Here is a 22,196-nt window from a genome sequence, read left to right as displayed (position 1 = left end):
ATTTTAATGTTTCTGCTTTGTTAAAATAAAGAGACATCAATGAATCAGCTTTCACTAAGTCAGCTTTGTTTAAGCTGCACATTTTAATATTTCATTTTTGCTCTTGCATAAAGACATCAATATTTAATTTTGTAAAAAAGTTTAAACTCACTTATTAAGCTCATGTTCAGAGATACATGTCAACATTTCTGCCTTGTACCTGGAATCAAACTGTTCACTCACCTGCTATTATTCCCACTAGCAGTACGCACATCCATCCAGACCATGCGTCATGCGCCCCCTTAATGTACTCCAGGCACCCGTTTTGTTTTTTCTTGACCACTTGGCGATGCCGTGTGCGGTCCCGCGCCACGTCCCTCAACCAGTCAATTGTGTGGAAGTCGTCGTACTGACCAATGCCAGGAGGCAGGTCCTCCAACGTGTCCATGATGGTGGACGAACCTGCAATCAGAACATATATCTTTGGTCTATCCATGGAAATGGGTTTTAAAGATTTTTATGTTGTGAGTTCACATTAACTAAAAGAAATCCCATGCACAATTGTGCATTTAAAAAAACAAGTTATTTTAGTCATTGATTGATTTCACTTTTATGGATTTTCCTATAAACAAAAATTTAGTTGTATCAGAAATTTAACAACTAATTGGTAAAACTATTTTCAAAATCATACTTAACAAGAGCTGTGTTTGTGAAACACAATCATTGCTGCTTAATGCAGCCCCCTATTGCACTTTAAAGCTTCACAGCAGTTATTTTGGAGAAAAATGATTAGTCAAAGGTCTGTAACTTTGCCGAAAATCAATGGACAGGAACCAAACTTGAACTTAATCTATAAGTCTTGCAGGTTGACTCACATATAAAAAATCAGAAAGACCTGAAAGCAATGAAGAAATAACTCCAGAAACAATTTCTGGACGGACGGATGGACAGAGAGTTGGACAGACAGTGACACTACTATCAGACACCTTACCAGGAGCATAACTGACAACAAAACAGCATCGCTTACCATCCAACTTTGATTTTCTTCAGTTCATTTGTTTACGTAGTGATTGTCAATTAGTAAAAAAAAATTGACAACTTTTCTGTTTCAAAATACAAAACAACATGATTTTAAAGAACAAGTTTTTAGACTTTTTTTAACAAAATGACTTGTTGGATTTATGACAATTGACTACAGTGTTAGACATACTGTTATATATTCATAAAAAGCACGGAAAATAGGAAAATAACCTCTTTTTTAAGACATAGACATACATTTGTCGTAAGTCAAAAGCCAGCTGATTGCCAATACAAGTGTAACATATAACAAAAAATTCGACCATTCTTGTAATGGAATAGACCACAGCCATCAGAATATCAGGAGATTGCATAGATGACTAAATTACTTCATTTAGTCTCAACCTGACAAAATAATTGCGGGCTACTGTGTTTTCCCCATTTATTAGCAGGAACCCCCTGCACAAAATATCAATATAAGTAGTTCTTCTGAAGATCAGCTCAATACTGGATTTTAAGGAACAATGCTGTGTTTGCAGAAGCACCGCAGTAGCCAAAATAACCAATGGGTACAAACATGGCTCAATATTAAGAAATTTGTCTTATCCAAATAAGCTCAGGGGGATAGGGGATAATTGAAAATGAAATACTCTTAAAAAGACCATGTTTGGTTTAATTAACTTCCAATTAAAAGGAGGTCTTAACAAGGCAACTAGAAGATTTACACGAACAACAAAACTAAGACCATTTTTACGCTACAGTTTCACAGTTTAACAATAAGTTTCCATTTTTATCACAGAAAATAACAGATTGCTGTCTCCCTTAAAGATATTGCATTTCAGCCATGTAGTTTTTGTAGCATCAACAGAATACAAAAAGCTTCGAAAATTGGTCTTATTTTGAGCGAGTCAAAAACAATCTGGATAATTACTTCCCATTTGAAGGCTTCTGTGTCTCCGTGAAATCGAGAAAAGCATTAAGAAAGAAACTTCCTGCAGAACATGATTGTTTACTTTGAACACAATATCAGTATTAAGGCATTAAGGGACAAGACAAGAATGAGCTTAAGGGATTGGATAACAAAAGTAGACTTTTTGTACTGAATTGACTGTTAAACACCCCCTTTGTTGCTTGTATTGATATCCATAAATTCATACATGCCATACGTCCCGGATTGTCCGGGACAGTCCCGGAAATGAAGAACTTGACCCGCTGTCCCGGAAATCTGTCAAATGTCCCGGAATTTACAAAATCCATATATACATTTACCTTATCTTAGCTTAACTGCACCTCGAATCTGTGTATATCTGCAGAGTCTCCATGACAATGCCTACCTGAATAGGCAAACTACGCTACGTGTCAAAATCGATCAATTAACAGGGGTCCTGTTATCATATCGATTGTCTCACGTTCGCGGTCAAACCGAAAAGGCGGCATTGTTTCATGTCGTTGTTAATTGACTTTAATCTACTATGTCATTATTTCCCGCTGCGTAAGGGCAAAGGATAGTTGTTCACAAATCTGAAGTCCAACATCACTGAGTAAAAAATTAAAAGCAGTTTATATTCGCACGTTTAACCGACAAAGAAGTTGAGTAAAAAAGTAAGCATATAAAAACGTCATCCTCACTAGGTTTCTTATTGTCTTGTTCTAAACCCCCAGTAAACATAACGTTAAAAATAATAAGAGAATTTGAACTGCGTTCGCAATGTCAAAACGCCCAGCAGATTCACCGGTCTCAATAACAATAACGCAGTGACGTCACCATCTGTGTTTAGAACGCTTACACTGAAAACACGTGGCTTGTATCTAGTAAGGAAAGTAGTATTGTTTATTTGACGTTAATAGATGAAGTGTATTTCGGATAGGCTTTCAAACTTTTGCAATTAACGATGCGAAACAAAAAAAACGGACCAAAAATGCATATGTCTATAAATATCGCTACATTTTATACATGTCCCGGAAAATCGGCAAAAGTCCCGGACAATTTTACTCAATGTCCCGGAATTGGTCTGAAAAATTATGGCATGTATGATAAATTGTATGTTCTCATTTTGTTTAAATTGACCTGCTACAAAGATGTCCAATATTACTTTTGATATTGTGGGGACTCTTTAACAATTTCAATACTTAACTCAAAATTCAGGGGTCTAGCTAGGTTCAAAATTTAGGGAAAAGACACTTAAATTCTCTCCAAAGCCAAAATAGGGAGAAGTGGCAACTTTTTGGGGAGAAATGGTACATTTCCATCGTAGATCCAAGATTTAATTAAATGGATGTATTTAGGGCGGCTTTAGTTGGGCAAACATATTTGCAGACTATTGTTAATAGGCTCTCAAAATTTTTGGCGATTTCAATATCCCTTTCATCATAAGAAAAAACAATTTTGGCAGCTTTTGAGCGCCCAAATCGCCCATTTCGTCCACTTACGAGACCCCTGAAATTGTGTCTAAAAGCAGTCTGATGAGATATGTTCTCTAACACAATCTATTGCTGCAATACATTCCAGAGTGCAATTTCCATCATACCTTAATGAACTTTGTATAATCTATGAATGTGTACAGCAAACAGCTCATATATCATATCTGAGATAGGAACAGTTAAAATAAAAATATGGTTTGATATCATTTTTGAAACAAGAGGGCAATTATGACCTAAAATGTTCACCAGTCCTGGCTTCTAGTGTGTTGACAATATCTTTCTACAATTTGACCTAATGACCTAGTTTTTGATCCCATTAGATTCAGTTAAAAAATCTGACAAAAGGCAAATATTCTGACTATGTTTGATGAAGATAAAAACGTCAAGGTCAACAAATGTGTTTATAAGGTAAATGTGGACAAGTTATGACTAAGGAATGACAAAAGGTGATTACAATAGCTCACAATGTATACATCCGGGTCAGGTGAACTTAAAAGGGACAAAATGTCCCTAAATGATAGTAGCAATGATATGTCTTGTGAATTTTTGTGAAGACTTTGAACACAAATGTTAAGTTTTATTTTAATATATGTAGCAGATAAAGAGCCGTGAGAAAAAATGTTGTAAACAAACTAAAAATAAGTTTATAAGGTACTGAAAGGGGCATAATTCTGCTTAAATAGTGAGTAAAGTTACCGGTATGAGCCTTGATCAGTGATCTCATATATAACCTTAGGTGTTACATTTTAATTGAATACCTGTTGTAGAAAAAGTGATTTAGAGTTGTTGCACTCCAACCTAAACCATAGAAGCTACAAGGACACAAAAGAAGAGATAGATTGTATAGCTCAAAATATTTAATGAAAAGTAGAGCAAAAAAATCTTCTTATCTGATAACTTTGAGATGAAAATGCAGTAAAAAAGCTGGTAGAATGAACAGTTAAACACATTCTCTTGGAACCAAATAATACCATAAAGTTTTGTTCAATTTTAGCCAGTAGCTGCTAACAAATTGTGAGGACGAGTTTAAGCAGTCCTGGTAGTCTCAGTAAAGAGGCTTGCAATAGAGAATTCTAGCCAGTTGATGCTGTTAAATAGTCCAGGACCAGTTTAAGCATTCCTGGTAGTCTCAATAAAGAGGCTTGCAATAGAGAATTCTAGCCAGTTGATGCTGTTAAATAGTCCAGGACCAGTTTAAGCAGTCCTGGTAGTCTCAATAAAGAGGCTTGCAAGAGAGAATTCTAGCCAGTTGATGCTGTTAAATAGTCCAGGACCAGTTTAAGCAGTCCTGGTAGTCTCAATAGAGAGGCTTGTCATAGGGAATTCTAGCCAGTTGATGCTGTTAAATAGTCCAGGACCAGTTCAAGCAGTCCTGGTAGTCTCAATAAAGAGGCTTGCCATAGGGAATTCTAGCCAGTTGATGCTGTGAAATAGTCCAGGACCAGTTTAAGCAGTCCTGGTAGTCTCAATAAAGAGGCTTGCCATAGGGAATTCTAGCCAGTTGATGCTGTGAAATAGTCCAGGACCAGTTTAAGCAGTCCTGGTAGTCTCAATAAAGAGGCTTGCAATAGGGAATTCTAGCCTGTTGATGCTGCGAAATAGTCCAGGACCAATTTAAGCAGTCCTGGTAGTCTCAATAAAGAGGCTTGCCATAGGGAATTCTAGCCAGTTGATGCTGTGAAATAGTCCAGGACCAGTTTAAGCAGTCCTGGTAGTCTCAATAAAGAGGCTTGCAATAGAGAATTCTAGCCAGTTGATGCTGTTAAATAGTCCAGGACCAGTTTAAGCAGTCCTGGTAGTCTCAATAAAGAGGCTTGCAATAGAGAATTCTAGCCAGTTGATGCTGTTAAATATTCCAGGACCAGTTTAAGCAGTCCTGGTAGTCTCAATAAAGAGGCTTGCCATAGGGAATTCTAGCCAGTTGATGCTGTTAAATACTGTGAAACCATTATTAATCGTCAGGCATTAATTTTCATAAATTTCGTCAGTCGACCGATCGGCGAATTTAAGATCCTAACGAACAATCATGCTTTATGTTTGAACAAAAACTAAGTTGAACAATATTCTTAAAACTTTACCGTAGACATGAGGCATTAAATTCCAACATAATCCATGCACACATTCACTGTTGTTTCGTAATCAAGATTAATCCCCTTTTGACACAAAGGGATGTAGATTACACAAGGTACTTAACTGACACGTTACACTTCTATAAAACGCGTGTACAGTACAGCTGTATCGATTGCGTTGACCTCGTTTATGTAGAATGGTAATGAATTAGCGCTAATTGTTTATAACTGTATTACCCATTAGGTGCATTGTGTTTTTCAGGGGTGTTGCATATTAGCCATCACGCAGCGATTGCCGATGAAAGACAATAAACCAAATGAAAAGATGACGATGTGTGATCAACATGCGTATTTAGCACAAATTAATAAAGAATATTTTAATTGCTGTTTGTTGTTTGATTGTTTGCGTTTAACCACACTTATTACTATTTTATATGTATCAATTTATTTATTTTTAAATTCTTGACATACATTGATTTATATACCGGTAGTTTACTTTTTAAGAACAAACACACACAGAGTTTATAATTTTAATGAAGATATCAGAATATAAAAGCATTTTATTTGAAAAAAAAACACTTAACAAACTGGAACCTCTATCGTATAACACAAACAGTTTTAAAACGGTATTGACAGCATTTTAATAAAAATCATACCAACTAGAACACATACCTAAGAAAAAAAACAAAAGTGACTAGATTGATTTGCTTGCAAAAAAATACTTCATTTCATTTAGAGAGCAAAAAAAAACAGGACACAATATTGTTTCATCAACACATGGACAATTTTTTTAAATCAGTCCAGCTTTCCTAAAGCCTGCCGTAATTAAATCGGCTCTTCCTTCCATCTTGGAATGGGTTGTGATGAGCCATTCGGTACGATTGTTATCAGTATGGCAATTATAATTATAGAATAAGACTAGTTGGCAATTGGCTTTGTTATTACAAACACTCGTTAACGGTTATTCGATCCCACTTGTCCGCTTATCATAACAATGAACGTGTGAATCGCATACATTAAGAGGGTTCATTACTGTCCCTTGATAACAAAAGACTAGTTAATTGGCATGTGACAAACAGGCCCCACCTCCTGCAGTGATTCTCAAGTGTGTTCCCGCATTCGTACCACGATTTTTCGCAACTGCGATTGATCGCGAATATGCATTACACACAAATCGGATATCGACTGACGCATATTTTAAAAATTCAAAATCAGAAATCGGCGAATTTAAGTGCTGACGAAATCGTCATTTTTATAAAAATGACGAAATTTTGTGCTGTCGAAAATAAATGGTTTCACAGTAGTCCAGGACCAGCTTAAGCAGTCCTGGTAGTCTCAATAAAGAGGCTTGCCATAGGGATTTCTAGCCAGTTGATGCTGTTAAATAGTCCAGGACCAGTTTAAGCAGTCCTGGTAGTCTCAATAAAGAGGCTTGCCATAGGGAATTCTAGCCAGTTGATGCTGTGAAATAGTCAAGGACCAGTTTAAGCAGTCCTGGTAGTCTCAATAAAGAGGCTTGCCATAGGGAATTCTAGCCAGTTGATGCTGTGAAATAGTCCAGGACCAATTTAAGCAGTCCTGGTAGTCTCAATAAAGAGGCTTGCCATAGGGAATTCTAGCCAGTTGATGCTGTGAAATAGTCAAGGACCAGTTTAAGCAGTCCTGGTAGTCTCAATAAAGAGGCTTGCCATAGGGAATTCTAGCCAGTTGATGCTGTGAAATAGTCCAGGACCAGTTTAAGCAGTCCTGGTAGTCTCAATAAAGAGGCTTGCCATAGGGAATTCTAGCCAATTGATGCTGTTAAATAGTCCAGGACCAATTTAAGCAGTCCTGGTAGTCTCAATAAAGAGGCTTGCCATAGGGAACTCTAGCCAGTTGCTGCTGTGAAATAGTCCAGGACCAGTTTAAGCAGTCCTGGTAGTCTCAATAAAGAGGCTTGCCATAGGGAATTCTAGCCAATTGATGCTGTGAAATAGTCAAGGACCAGTTTAAGCAGTCCTGGTAGTCTCAATAAAGAGGCTTGCCATAGGGAATTCTAGCCAGTTGATGCTGTGAAATAGTCCAGGACCAGTTTAAGCAGAATAACCTTGTATTCTCAGTAAAGAGGCTTGCAGTATAGGGAAAATACACGTTTTCAAGGGCATGATCATCTGCGGGCGCTTGAAAAATCCGTTTCTGCTCGAGTGCGCAGCACAAGGGCAGGAACGAATTTTGAGATTGCCCGCAGATGATCATGTCTGAGAAAATGTGTATTGCGCTATTATTGCATAAACAAATCACACATATAAAAAAAAAATTAAAATAACATTAAAAACAATATGTCTTGTTCATTCTACATTGACAAAATAATTTGATTATTTCATATGACGTCATACGGTTCAAGCTTGTGTTTTACATATGCCTAACTCAGTCATCATAAGAAATGACCAGGCTTTGCCTTCGGATAGGCAGTTTTGGATTTAAAATGTGTTTAAACAGCGGATTAATGCAAATTTGAAATGCTGCCGCACTAAGTAAGAAATGATGAATTATTTTGGAATTTACTGGTCCTGACGGATAAATATATTTGTCAGAACAAGGGACAAAATTGTTACAAAACCAGGTTTTCATTGTGAGAAAAAAAATCTGATAAAGGGAGAAAACTCAAACTGAACTTTTGAAATGAACAAACAAAATTAACCCCCTTTGTAAGTTTGTTTTTAAAAAAAATCTATTTTTAGTCGTGGCAACCTTGACATTGGAGATATTGACGTGATTCTTTCGTGCGTCACACCTAACACATGATGGTGAACAAATGTGCCAAATGATTTTAAAATCTCACAATGAATGACATAGTTATGGCCAGGACAAGCTCATTTATGGCCATTTTTGACCTTTGAACTCAAAGTGTGACCTTGACCTTGGAGATATCGATGTAATTATTTCGCGCGACACACCGTCCAATGATGGTGAACAAATGTGCCAAATGATTTTAAAATCTGACAATGAACGACATAGTTATGGCTCGGACAAGCTCATTTATGGCCATTTTTGACCTTTGAACTCAAAGTGTGACCTTGACCTTGGAGATATCGACATAATTATTTCGCGCGACACACCGTCCAATGATGGTGAACAAATGTGCCAAATGATTTTAAAATCTGACAATGAACGACGTAGTTATGGCCCGGACAAGCTTGTTCCGCCAAGTCATTGCATTCATAGATGTTTCTTTCGTACGACTAGATGTCTACAGGTCTATCTTATTTCGTTCCAACTAATACTAATAATTAATACTGCCAAATACTGTTATATTGTCACTGAAGTATTTCAAGCATACAGCAGGAACGTTGAAGGAACATAGAAACATTTACGTTTACAGCATAGTCTTTTGAAAGTGTTGAGTAAATAACCTTACTTCATTGACGTTGCCAATAAAATAAAGCTGTTGTCAAGAGAGTGCAGATGGTATAATTTGAAAAGTGGATTGAACTATTCATTGCCTTAATCCCTGCATGCATGAGGAAACTGATGATAAAATTCAGTTCCACATTTATGCTTGGAAAGTCGTCAAAGGCTGGAGTTATTAACAAAGTTAATAACCATTCTCAAAATAAAATGCACTTTTTAACAAAATACACTTTAAAAAGTGTATTATTTCTGCATTTTTACCAAAAGTGTATGTTTTCTGCTTTTTTTTATAATTAAGTGCACTAAAGTGCATTTTTTCTGTATTTTCATTATCTTAAAGTGTATTTTATAGGGATGGCAAAATTATTTGAATATTCGAATATTCGATTGAATGGTCAGCATTCGAATAATAAAAATGATATTCGCATATTTGCATTTTTTTCCAAACGTAATTTCACCAATATTTAATGACCTGCGAACCGCTTACTAAAATGCAATCGAAATCACCAGGGAGTAACATGTTTAACGTGACGATCTTCGTGTCAAACTGATAACGCGGCCCGTATCAGTGTTGATTGCGCAATGCAATATACACGCTCTAAGAAAGGCCCCGACTGTTGTTTGCCAATGGGGTGCCAATTAACGGTTTCAATTGACTGGCGAATAATAATTAAGTTTTGTGATCACAGTATGTACAGCCATTAAAATGTGTGAATTACTCAAATCGCGCAATGCAATATACTGACTATAAGAAAAGGGCCCGAACTGTTGTTTGTCAATTAGGTACCAATTAAGGGCTTCAATTTACTGGCGAATAGTAATTTAGTTTTTGTGATCACAGTTTGAACAGACATTCACATATGTGAATTACTCAAAAGTAACAGATGATATAAATTAAACAATCATCAAGGAATCATAATTCAAATCTGAAAATGCCACCAACCCTTTCTGCAGTATGGAATACTTTACACGGTCTGTGGATAAGAAGACCGCAACGTGTAATGTGTGTAAACTTAGTTTTACATATGCGCGGTCTGCTACAAATCTGTGGAATCATTAAAAAATAAAATTCAATGACACGATGGTGTTCATTCTATTTGTGCCCGATCACAGTATCGGTCATAGTATTAGTCGACAGCGATACAATTATTCGATAGCAACGTTAATAAACAGCCTCGTATTTAGCAAACGGATATAACTTACAAACCAATGGAAATTAACACATAACAAGGAAAAATCAATCCAGCCGTTTTATGCGAATATTCGAATATTTGATTGAATGAATTTGCGAACATTCTAATACCGATATTGGTATTCGATGCCATCCCTAGTATTTTACTGTACTTTAAGTGTATCTTCTGTAGACAAAGTGCATCTTTTTATGCAATAAGTGCATTTTTTTAATGAAGTGCATTTTTTGTGCATATTAGTGTATCTTCTGATTTGCAAACAAAAATATTCTTTCTGTACAAGTGTAGTTTTAGTGCATCTTCATAACTAAGAGCAACACTATAGCAAATAACTGAAGTCAAAGGACGGAGATATAGTGTTTAATAGGAGGATTGTACTGAATTCTTTTTTATCTTCACATAATGTTTATGGTCTTATTATTGCAACTTGTCTGCTCATCAAATATGTGAATCAGAAGAGCAGCTTTTTAAGGGAAAAGTACAACTAAATCAGGCTGTGGGTTATAATTAAAAATATTGAAAGTGTCAAAAATATTATGTGAGCTTGCCAGAATCAATTATATCTCCACAACATAAAAAAACAAGTATTTGAACTTTCTTACACTGATATTTAACCCCAATTAAATTAATTTCTACCACATTGACTATACACATACATTTTAAAAGACAATTTAAATAATATTTATAATATTATTATTATTTCCTAACACCATTCAGTATGTTATATTGAAATATTCACAATTAAATATTATATGCTAGGTGTGCTGTGTATTATTCAATAAATATCAGATAAGATCAGGATCAGATAAGAGATCAATTAGCATCATAAACACTAATCCCTATCAGTGCTCCATCTAGCCAAAACAAAGGGGTGTTTATAGAATTTTGATTGGTTCTGGCACCATCTATTTGAAAGCAAACCACTTTTGATTGGTTGGAGCACAGCAAGTTATTTGGAGCACAGGAAGTTATTTTTTGTAAACAATTTGGTTTCAGCAACTAAAATTGAACTAAATTTTTAGGTATAATTCAGCAACATTAAGACTAATAATTCTAGTGTCAAATGACTTGAAATTCTTCCAGCACATGAAATATTGTGTGATGAAAACAATGTGTATTTACTTCAATGTGTAAATCAACAATAAGTTTGTTGCAAAGAAGATTCAAAGTGGGTGGTTAAAGGGATCAACAACTGCCGTTTCTTTTTTTGGAATACTGAAGAACAGCTGTAACAGGTTTGTATTTTCATCTCTGCATCTCTTTTTAATTTAATTAATTATGATCATTATCATATTTATGTATTGTCACAGGGAAATTTAAATTGATGAGTAAATGTAATGCAATTTTTAGGAAAAAAACACCATTTGAATTATTATGGCTGTATTTTATGGTTATTGTCATCTTAAAATTTATGTATACCTATTTCTTGTCATTAATGAACAGATTTCTTTCCCCCATATTTAATAAGAACTTTTATATTTGATATTTGAAGGTTAAACCCCAAGGTGAAATTTACATTGATCGGAACCATTGGACAGAATGTGCATCATCGCCTGCCAAAAAAGGGAGCAAAAAGGGGACTACCTGATGTATGGACATGTATACCAGGTTTTACCCTGCACGAGCAGGCATACTTGAGGGGAACAGGAGTGGGAAACCGTGCCCTGTAGCTTGTCCTTGACCAAGAAAAGATGGATTTGTTGAGAGGTAAAACTATATAATAAAGGTTATTGCAAATCAAAGATGTCACACTTCCGACAAGTCCACACAGCCAAAGGAGACCACATATATAAGAACATTAATAAACAGTATTTTCTACCAAACGTAATTTCTTTAAATTATTTATGAAAAGCGTTAAGTCACATGTGATAAAAAAATTGCAAAAATAAACAAACAAAAACAACAAGCCAACAAACTTGTTTTGATTTAAATTTATGATATTTATAGCAACTGTTGAACAAGATTACCATAACAGCAATATTTAACACTTACATTATAAAATATCTTTCAGGACCTAACCTCAAATGAGATCATGCACGAGAAGCGCCACGCAGACCATGACAGTAGTATTCCGACCTAATCAGCTGGTGAACTGCTCTATAAAGGGTTGTTTATGAATGCATTCTTTGTAAGGAACAGTGTATAACAACAAATATACTAATATAGTGACACTGGGCTAAGCTGCTAAATATTGTCAGTATGTATGCAGTGATTTTCTTTGGAAATTCAAAACAACCTGTACGTACTGGCTCTCAGAAGGGCATATTTTAGCGCAATAATGAACAAAAAAAGGAAGATCGTAAAAATAAGGTATAGATTTATATAAATTTCATGAATACAGATCATTTATCATATATTAGGATCAAGAATATGATTGAATTAAATGTGCTGCTTTTGTCCATACTAAAAAGGGATTTGGGATTAATGTAATATATAAAAATCTAGTAAATGATAGGGAAAACATTTAAGCTTAAGGAGGGGAAAACTTGAATATTTTTTAAGCGGAAACCACCTGTATTTGGCTGTTAATCAGTTACTGGTAGTCAGAGGGGAGAAAAATCACTGGTATGAGCTTGATATTTTAAGTTGTTAATTCCAGATAGGCAATAGCCCGTTTGAATCCTCTCTTTTATATAGATATGTAACATTTGTTTTTGTTTTTTAAGGTTTAACATTCTAATTAAAGTGTGTACTTATCTATTGAATTGTACTTTTTGTTTTTTATGTATGTGTTTACACAAACCTTTCATTTAAAGAATGAATGTGGACTTCAAAATGATGGGATTTTTTTTTTATTTGGTTAATTTTTAAGCATATTAATTTGAAGTGATGAAAAGTACACTTGAGCGTATAATGCGCTTAAAAAATTCACTTCCAACACTTCATAAAGTGTATCGCTTAAAAAATTCACTTCCAACACTTCATAAAGTGTATCATTTGTATGACTGAAAATGCACTCAAGTGTATTAATGCGCTTAAAAATTCACTTTTAATTCTGTTCGGTGTATTATTTGTATGACCGGGAATGCACTCAAGTGTATTAATGCGCTTAAAAAAAAATCACTTTGAATACTCTATGAAGTGTTTTAGTTGTATGTCTGGAAATGCACTCAAGTGTATTAATGCACTTAAAAAATTCACTTTGAATACTCCATGAAGTGTATTATTTGTATGAGTTAAAATACACTCAAGTGTATTGATGCACTTGAAAGATTACTTAAGTTACTTATAAGTGTATTATTTGTATGACTGGAAATGCACTCAAGTGTATTAATGCCCTTAAAAATTTTACTTTGACCATGAAGTGTATTATTTGTATGTCTTTAAATACACTCAAGTGTATAAATGCACTTAAAAATAAACTTAAGAGCACTTATTATCATAATAAACGCACTTAAGTGTATTATTTAGTGCGAAAAAATACACTTAAATGTATAAAAACACTAGTAAAAAGCGTGTTTTTTTTAACAGAATAAAATGCACTTGTTGACCAAATAATACGGTGCCAATAACATGCGCATTAAATGCGCATTTAATGTGCATTGAATGCGCATTAAGAGTGCATTAAGTGCACCTTTTTGAGAAGGGAATAACTTCATTGAATCCAATGAAAAATGGGCAGTAACTGTGCTAGGACCAGTTTATGGATATGAAAAACACATAACGGCACGTGAATTGCCTTGTTAATACACGATTTCAAGCCCTCCTTTTGCCAAGTTTCTGCACCCCGCCAGAGGGCATTATAGATAGAGTTTATGCAATAATAGAGAACTCTAGCCAGTTGATGCTGTGAAATAGTCCAGGACCAGTTTAAGCAGTCCTGGTAGTCTCAATAAAGAGGCTTGCCATAGGGAATTCTAGCCAGTTGATGCTGTGAAATAGTCCAGGACCAGTTTAAGCAGTCCTGGTAGTCTCAATAAAGAGGCTTGCCATAGGGAATTCTAGCCAATTGATGCTGTGAAATAGTCCAGGACCAGTTTAAGCAGTCCTGGTAGTCTCAATAAAGAGGCGTGCAATAGAGAATTCTAGCCAGTTGATGCTGTGAAATAGTCCAGGACCAAACTTTAAGCAGAACATCCTGGTAGTCTCAGTAAAGAGGCGTGCAATAGAGAATTTTAGCCAGTTGATGCTGAGAAATAGTCCAGGACCAGAGTTTAAGCAGTCCTGGTAGTCTCAGCAAAGAGGCTAGCAACAAAATTGTAGAATGCTGCAAAATAGTCCAGATGAGAAAATGTGATGGAAGGACAGACGGACCGAGCCTTGACTATTTCGGTGCTTGGTCTTGTATGAGTATATCAGACTTGGCACACATAAAATAATTGGTCTAAGACTCAATATTAGCAATTAAAGCTCAACAAACTAAACTGTTAGATGTTATAACTTTCATTCAATAGTTCAAGTAGCAACAATTGATTTTTACAGAACCATTTGAGTGGATATTAATTATAGACTTGTTCACAAATGCTATAGAGCCTTATCAATTAATAAATAACATTCTGAAAGTGCCAGGTTACAATGCATTTATTGGACATAATATTGACACTCCTGGCAGATTAGTATTATTAAAAGAAAGGTGAAACATTCTAAGATCTTGATATTATTGATTTCCGGATTGGCAAAAGATCTTAGATCAATGTTATGGTCAGGCACCTGTCACTTTTTATTGTAATCGTAAAACGTGAACAGATTTGAACACATTTCCTAGCACTTCACCACTGTTTTGAATGCATGGTTCTTTCTAATCATGGTTCATCCGCAGTATTATTTTTTTTAACCAGAGTGGGTCCAGGCACAACTACTGACATAACTTACTAGACTCACAAAGTTGGGAGGAATTTTGAATTAATGCTGCAAATTCCAGCTCTTAAGTTCTTACAGAGAATTTCAGTTCTGGTCTGATCATGTGCTGTGGTGGGAAAATGAGCATCCAAAAAACACCATGTTTAAAATGGTATGGTGAATCAACCAAGCTGACACATGCAGAAGGAGTGGGGAAAGAACTCAGGAGGCCTAAAGGAGAATTAAAGCATGGCTCTGTATAATTTCATATGCAATTTAAGTATTATTATTAGTACACAGCTAAACATTATCTCAATAGTTTCCTTTTCATCTGCACCTGGTCAGAGTGTTTTTTCTGTGGCTAGATACAACTAACATTTTGTTAATCTTTTGATTAATAATTAAAATAAATCACAACATTGCAATACAAAATGTGTAGGTCTTTTAAATTTAATTAAATATATCTTAAATCCAGATAAATGTGACTCTTCTGAAATAAGAGATTGATACAACAAAAGAAAGACCCCCACACCCAACACCGTTCACTCTTTCCAGTTTTTATTGCATAGTACAAATGTATAGGCAAATGCTTAGATTGCTTTAAGAATTAAGCTACCCATTTGGCATTTCACTTAGTCACAGTTGAAATATGACCCTTAAATGCATGTGACCCAATCATGTGACAGAACTACCTGATTTATGACACTTCATTAGAATCTTAAGAACTGAAAGAGGACTGAAAGAAAACAACATTATAAATATCACATGACAACTCAAATTTGTCACACTGTGACCAAAATACCTTTTTTTAAATCCACAAGGAAAGTACTCTAAAAATAATTATAAAAACAACAACAAATTGATCACATGCCCCAAGACTGACTCACCCTCATCATGACCTTTCTGTCCGTCCAAATCTTCATAGTTATAGCGTATAGTTTTGTAGAAGGTCTTGATCCTGCTGGCTACTAACGACGCCATTATGACAATTATAGCCTCACTATGTATTATACATTTTCATCACTATTAAAAACACTAAGGTTCTTCATTTCAATAGATTGTTGCCAGATCGAGATTAACAAGAGGGCCTGAAAGGCCCTAAGTCGCTCACCTGAGATAAAAAGAAATGACCTGTTCTTTGCAGCCCAAGATATCAATGGAACAAATGTTCTAACCAAGTATCATGAAGAATGAACAACAAATGGCCCCTTGGCGGCCATGTTTTTTTAACAGACCTGAACCATTTTTTAACTCTTCCAAGATATGTCCAAATTTCATGAAGATTGGGAAAAAAATGTGTCTGCTAAAATGTTCACATGTTGTCACTACATACATATAAAGAAAACTGCCCCACTCCCTGGCAGCCATGTTTTTTCACTGATCATGACCATTTTCAAACTCGTCGGGGACATCCACATAACTAATGTTTTGACAAAATTTCATGATGATTAGGCAAAACATGTGACTTCTAGAGTGTTCACAAGCTTTTTTACTATATAAATATAAGGAAAAAGACCCCCCCCCCTGGTGGCCATGTTTTTACCGACCCAAACCATTATCGAACTCAACTGTCCTATCCAGGTGTGGTAGTGCGGTCTCCTTCGCTTACGCAAATGAACAGGACAGTTACAAGTTATGTAACTTTGTGAGCACTTATGTAATGCGGAAATATTTATTTGACAAACTCTTATTTCCGGTCAGGATGAATATACTGACTGGTTGTAATTCAATTAACTAAAGGCTTTCAGTCAGGGACACCTAAATACACTCAAAGAATTTATTTGTAAGTGAAAATCAAGGCAGCTTTAACAAAAATAACTAATTTTTATTCCAAGAACTCGGAAAATGAAGAACAATGACAGAAAATTAAGAACAGGTACAAGCCAATTCTAAAGAATCTAAGTATCGTTACAAAAATGAACAACATACAGCAAATACCTTAATATATGTAAAAAGAAGTTCAAAATCTGTCCAAAATACTGATATAAATATCAGCTACTGTTAGTCTAGAAAGTGCTTCAAAAATCTAGTTTACAAAATAGGTCTAATTTAATCTAAAGAACAATATTTATGGAGATTAGGAAACTTCAGTGAATCAAATGTAAAAATAAGAAAAATTTACTTAAGTTATTGAAATAGAATAGAGTCTTTCTAATTTAGAAAATGCCAAATACCGTAAAACGTTGTGTATAACGCGCATTTATGTATAACGCGCATCTACTTTTTAAAGCTAAAAAATCGGGAAAAAAAGTTTTTGAAGCAAAAAAATCGGGGGAAAAATTCCGTACCGCAGGCTAACTGAAAATCGTTATATTTACATTGCCGATCTTACTTATTCTTTTACTGCTTCAATTATAAATTATTTTTAAGACGATAACGATACAACTAGTTGGTGTTTTTTTAAATCATATTATGCGTAAAAATAAATGTTTGGATTTAAATGAATTATGCATGAAATGCACACTTTCCACGAGGATACCATCAAGGTTTTCATCATATGTCTCCGAAGTAGCTGTCCACGATTTTATCGTGGAGTACACATAACGGATGGATTAGTTATAACTAAGAAACTGACATTATTGATTGGTATTGTCATCTGGTTATTCATGCATGACTAATTCACAACCGCGCGTTTTATTTACAATGCCGATATCATGCGTTCTTTTCGAGTGTCTAAAATTGACAGGAGACTTTAACGACTCAAACATCTCAACACCATCACATTACCGGCGATAAACAAACAATGGAGGTGTGAAGCCGTTTGCCGGTTCGCATGTTTTGATAATAGCCCAGCTACACAAAACTTGACAGGTGACGCAAATTGCTCAATAATCACATCCTCAATCTTGACAAGACGTATGAAAACGTGTAAACAAACACAGCATCAATTTTATTAACACATTTGAAAAGCAAGAAAAATAATCTTAAATATATCGGGAAATACCTTGCCGACATACTATTGTAAATCGACAAGTGCCCCCAAATAAATTGTGTAACCCTAGTACAGTAGGGTATAATATTGTGGGAAAAGTAAACAATAACATTTAAATAAAAATGGCTTCCTCGTTTTTCATTCTCTTCTTCAAATTTATTTGATTTCAATGCTCTGTACGTACCTGAAAAAAGATAGAAAATATATATGTTAACTTAATAATATTTGTTCATCTTATTCAGATCGTCAATATAACACTATTATTAACAAAGTTACAGTTAAAACACCGAAAAAACAGAATGATGCGAATTACCGCTACTGGGTAACTGACAGCGAAAAAATGTCTTGGCATGGCTGTAGTTGTGCATAACGCGCATCAAGTTTTTAAAATGAAATTTTGGGGTAAAAAAGTGCGCCTTATACACAACTTTTTACGGTAAAAATTATCTTAATAATAAGAATTATTTAGTAACTATATAATGCCAAAATGTCTTGATGCTAGTGTTAAAAATAATTTAGAGTTTAATTATTTCAAAATTCCAACCTTTTTCAAGAGCTGTTAACTTTTCAAGAAAGCATCAAGAGGTGTTTTAATCAGCCAAAACAGCTTATTGTATACAGTTCAGAAGAGATCAATGGCAGAGAAGTCAATTGTCCCTCAGAACAGTGCATTTATAAATGATCAATATCTTCACAAATTCCAGAGCAGAACTAAAAATAGATAACTGAACCAGATTAAACAAGGGAGATAAATACTGCATAAATACTGCAAAATCATGTACATGTTGTCTTTCTTTCAATTATCTCTTAGTTGAAAGGCTTATCATAAGTGTTAATGACTAAAACAGTTATGTTAACTATGAAAATTCTGTGTTATGAAAAATTACATAATACAGTTAATGTCACATTATATCGACATAATAAAACCAAACATTACTACACAGGAAACAAATGTTCTGACCAAATTTCATGAAGATTGAGCAAACTAGAGAGTTAGCAAGATTTTACTATAGCCATATATAGCCATATAAGGAAAAATGCCCCGCCCCTTGGCAGCAATGTTTTTCAAGCCAAGGTTACCATTTTTGAACTCATCCAAGATATCATTGGGAAAAATCATCTGAGCAAGTTTCATGAAGATTGGAAAATAAATGTGGCCTCTAGAGTGTTTACAAGGTTTTACTATAGCCATATAAGGAAAAATGCCCAGCCCCCTGGCGGCCATCTTTTTCAACCAACTGACATCATTTTCGAACTCTTCCAAGATATCATTGGGATGAATCTTCTGACCAAGTTTCATGAGGATCGGAAAATAAATGTGGCCTATAGAGTGTAAACAAGATTTTGCTATAGCCATATTAGCCATAAAAGGAAAATGCCCTGCCCCTTGGCAGCCAGGTTTTTTAAGCAAATGTAACCATTTTAAAACTCATCCAAGATATCAATTTCATGAAGATTGGACAATAAATGTGGCCTCAAGAGAGTGAACAAGGCAAATGTTGATGTCGCACAACGCAAGACAGACAAAAGGCGATCACAAAAGCTCACCATGAGCTCGTTGTGCTCAGGTGAGCTAAAAACACCAGATTGAGAATGAAAACAGTGTTAATGGTGTTAACAGATTCATACCTTCTACACAAATGTCCAAGGTTCCACTCAAAATATGACTTGAATTATGTCAACATTCCTGTTTGACAAAAAAGAAAAACATCCTTCTTAAATGCTAATTTAAACCATATTTTAATTAAAATTATTAATAATTATGAGCAGCAATTATGTGTTATTGGTTTAATTCATAACAACTAAATGCTGATTGTTGAAATCTGTGCATGCTCACTTGATATTGGATATCCAAAGTAAAGTTTGACATTACACTAGTTAAACAAAAGTGTGTACTGGTTGTATTTTTATGATTAGCTTTCTAGAAACAGATGAAAATTAAATGAACTTGTTGGTCCCATTCAGCTATTCAGGTCCTGGACCAGCAGTGTTATATAATAATAATGACATTTTAATGACATTTTAATACATTGTAACAACTGTTTATTATGATTTATGATACTTTTGCACTTTTATATATCTGTACCTTTAAAAAAAAAATAATGATGTTTATATCATGATAAATCTGTTCATAGTCTCTTGTAACTCAAATTGAGTGGTTTTATACATTTTATTTTATATACTTTAACAAAATTAGTATTATTATTTATTTTATTTTATTAACTTACTTAAGTTTTAATCATATAAACAATTGTATGTACAGAAATGTGACTTTAATAAACTATCTGACTGTCTGTCTGTTCGTCCGTCAGTCTCTGTCTGTCTGTCAACACAACATTTTTGCCCAAACAATTCCCAAGTAATGGTTTGACTTTCATATGGTAAGAATTTATAAGAAGTGTTTTTGTGTATAACATAGACACTATTGAAAAGATTGCAAATACCAAATTCTGTGTATGCTCATGTTTTATAGCTTTTTATAATAATTCTTCAGACTGAATCGATCAAACATTTATACTTTTTCCAAATTTAATTTGCTAAACTAATTCTAAAATTCCCTTTTAATACGCTTTAAGACATTTTCCCAAATGTTATAAAAAAGTCAAATGCTATTTAATTTGCAAATGAACTGAAAGCTTACCAATTTCACAGCCATATAAACATTTCCTCATACAATGTAATGCTCCAGCCACTGCTTAGTACCATTAAACTAAATATGAGTAACTGTTGTCAAAGTGAGTGTCGAGTTAATATTATGAAAGGTGCAGTACATGTATCTTAAAATGACACAACGCTTCATTGGTCACAATGAAAACTTATATATAATCATACGTCTGATGTTGTTTTTATACTTGGTAGAAACACATTAGAAACACATAACAAATAAGATTGCGTACATCTACATACAACAGCTTTCTTTATAAGAACCTTATGCTTAAAATGCAGTATAAAGTAATAAACAAACATTATAAGCATATTTCAGATTTCAGCCTGCTTGGATGAACACTGACTATGCTCTAATGCAGAAGTCGTTCACAATTAGCACATATGTAGTATATATGAACCTCACTCCTGCAGCACAGGCTGAATGCATGTGCATGGTGTTGTCCCACATAAGCCTGTGCTGGCTAATCAGGGATAGCACTTTCTGCTGTTAAGGTACTTTTTGTTTAAAGGAAATGTTTTCTTAGCAAAATCTAGTTAAAGCCGAAAGTTTGGTCCCTCCTTAGCCTGTGTGGATTGCACAGGCCTATCTGGTATGACACTTCAAGCATTAAGGGACATTTTCCCAAAGCGAGGCACATATATTTTTTTAATTACTGCTTGTAACTGGAAGTTAAAATTGTTTTAGTTTCAGAGATAAGAAGGACTGCTTTTGATTAAAGCATTCTGCATAATGGTCTATATTCAGTATGCTTATTTTGTTTTAAAGATGCATTAATGGCAGATACAGTGTTTATTTACGTTAAGCTCAACATAGCCTTTTCAAATTTTGAATTGCATCATAATTAACCAATTAAATACAGTTTAACACATGTTTGATCCAGCATACTAAGCATTATTAAAAAGTAAAATATTGTACAGCTGTTTGGTGTCAAAAGTGATTGATTTATAAACCTAGTTCCAAACATATGTTACATTGCAAAATGTTGCTGAAAGCATTATACAATTGTTATATAAATTCATATGTTAACTTCAAAATGTCTTTAAATGTCAAGACACAGAATAATATTGTTAATGTCATCAATAAATTACATTTAAAAAATTGTGCTGCAAAAATAGAACAAACACTTTTCAAATTATAATTGAATACACATTCTATTTAAGTTTCAATCTGCTTTTGAGAAGTCTTAAAAAAGATTATATCCCACTATTTCTCAACATAGGCATCTCAATTTCACAAAGTCCACTCATACATTGCGATGCCTGCACTATTCATTTCAAGTGATCCACACTTTGCAATATATAAATGTGCTGGGAATCTACAACAAAATTCTCTTAAACAACATAAAAACAACGCACGCAAAATCACAATGCATCACTCCACAAAGTCCTATTCTATGTCCCAGAGAAGCTTGTAGTGATCAGGAAATCACGGTCTGTGAGAAGCTTGTTATTGCCCATTTCATTTCTGTCACAAGCACACGAGACCAGTGCTTCATTATAACCAATCAATGACTGGCACACTGAGAACACTTACAGCTGGAGGTGGTAGGGAACATTGACAAGATGTTCAGATCAATTTATGTCCTTATACAAACCATGTTCCTTAACTTAAAATTCTACTTCCTGGCCGAACAGTATGAAATTTAAATTTGATGACTTTAGTTCTTGGCAAACAACTTTTCAATAACATCAAAGTCCATAAGAATTTGAGAATAATAGTATTGTAAATATTGGGAACACACTCAATGAATC

The 22,196-nt window shown here is 34.5% G+C and overlaps 1 protein-coding gene across 4 annotated transcripts in view; it reads right to left on the bottom strand.

The window, feature by feature from the left end:
• Positions 1–22,196, bottom strand: part of LOC127880037 (H(+)/Cl(-) exchange transporter 4-like) — a 100,917-nt gene that overhangs the window by 35,717 nt on the left and 43,004 nt on the right. For all 4 annotated transcript variants that reach the window (XM_052427252.1, XM_052427254.1, XM_052427255.1 and 1 more), the window contains one exon: positions 223–441. In XM_052427252.1, coding sequence (XP_052283212.1) covers positions 223–441 — 219 coding nt within the window. The remainder of the gene's footprint in view (positions 1–222; positions 442–22,196) is intronic.

The sequence above is a fragment of the Dreissena polymorpha genome, chromosome 4 (assembly GCF_020536995.1).
Source record: "Dreissena polymorpha isolate Duluth1 chromosome 4, UMN_Dpol_1.0, whole genome shotgun sequence".
Classification (NCBI taxonomy): Eukaryota; Metazoa; Mollusca; class Bivalvia; order Myida; family Dreissenidae; genus Dreissena; species Dreissena polymorpha.
Note: the sequence above shows the minus strand (reverse complement) of the source record. Positions and strands in the feature narration are given on the sequence as shown.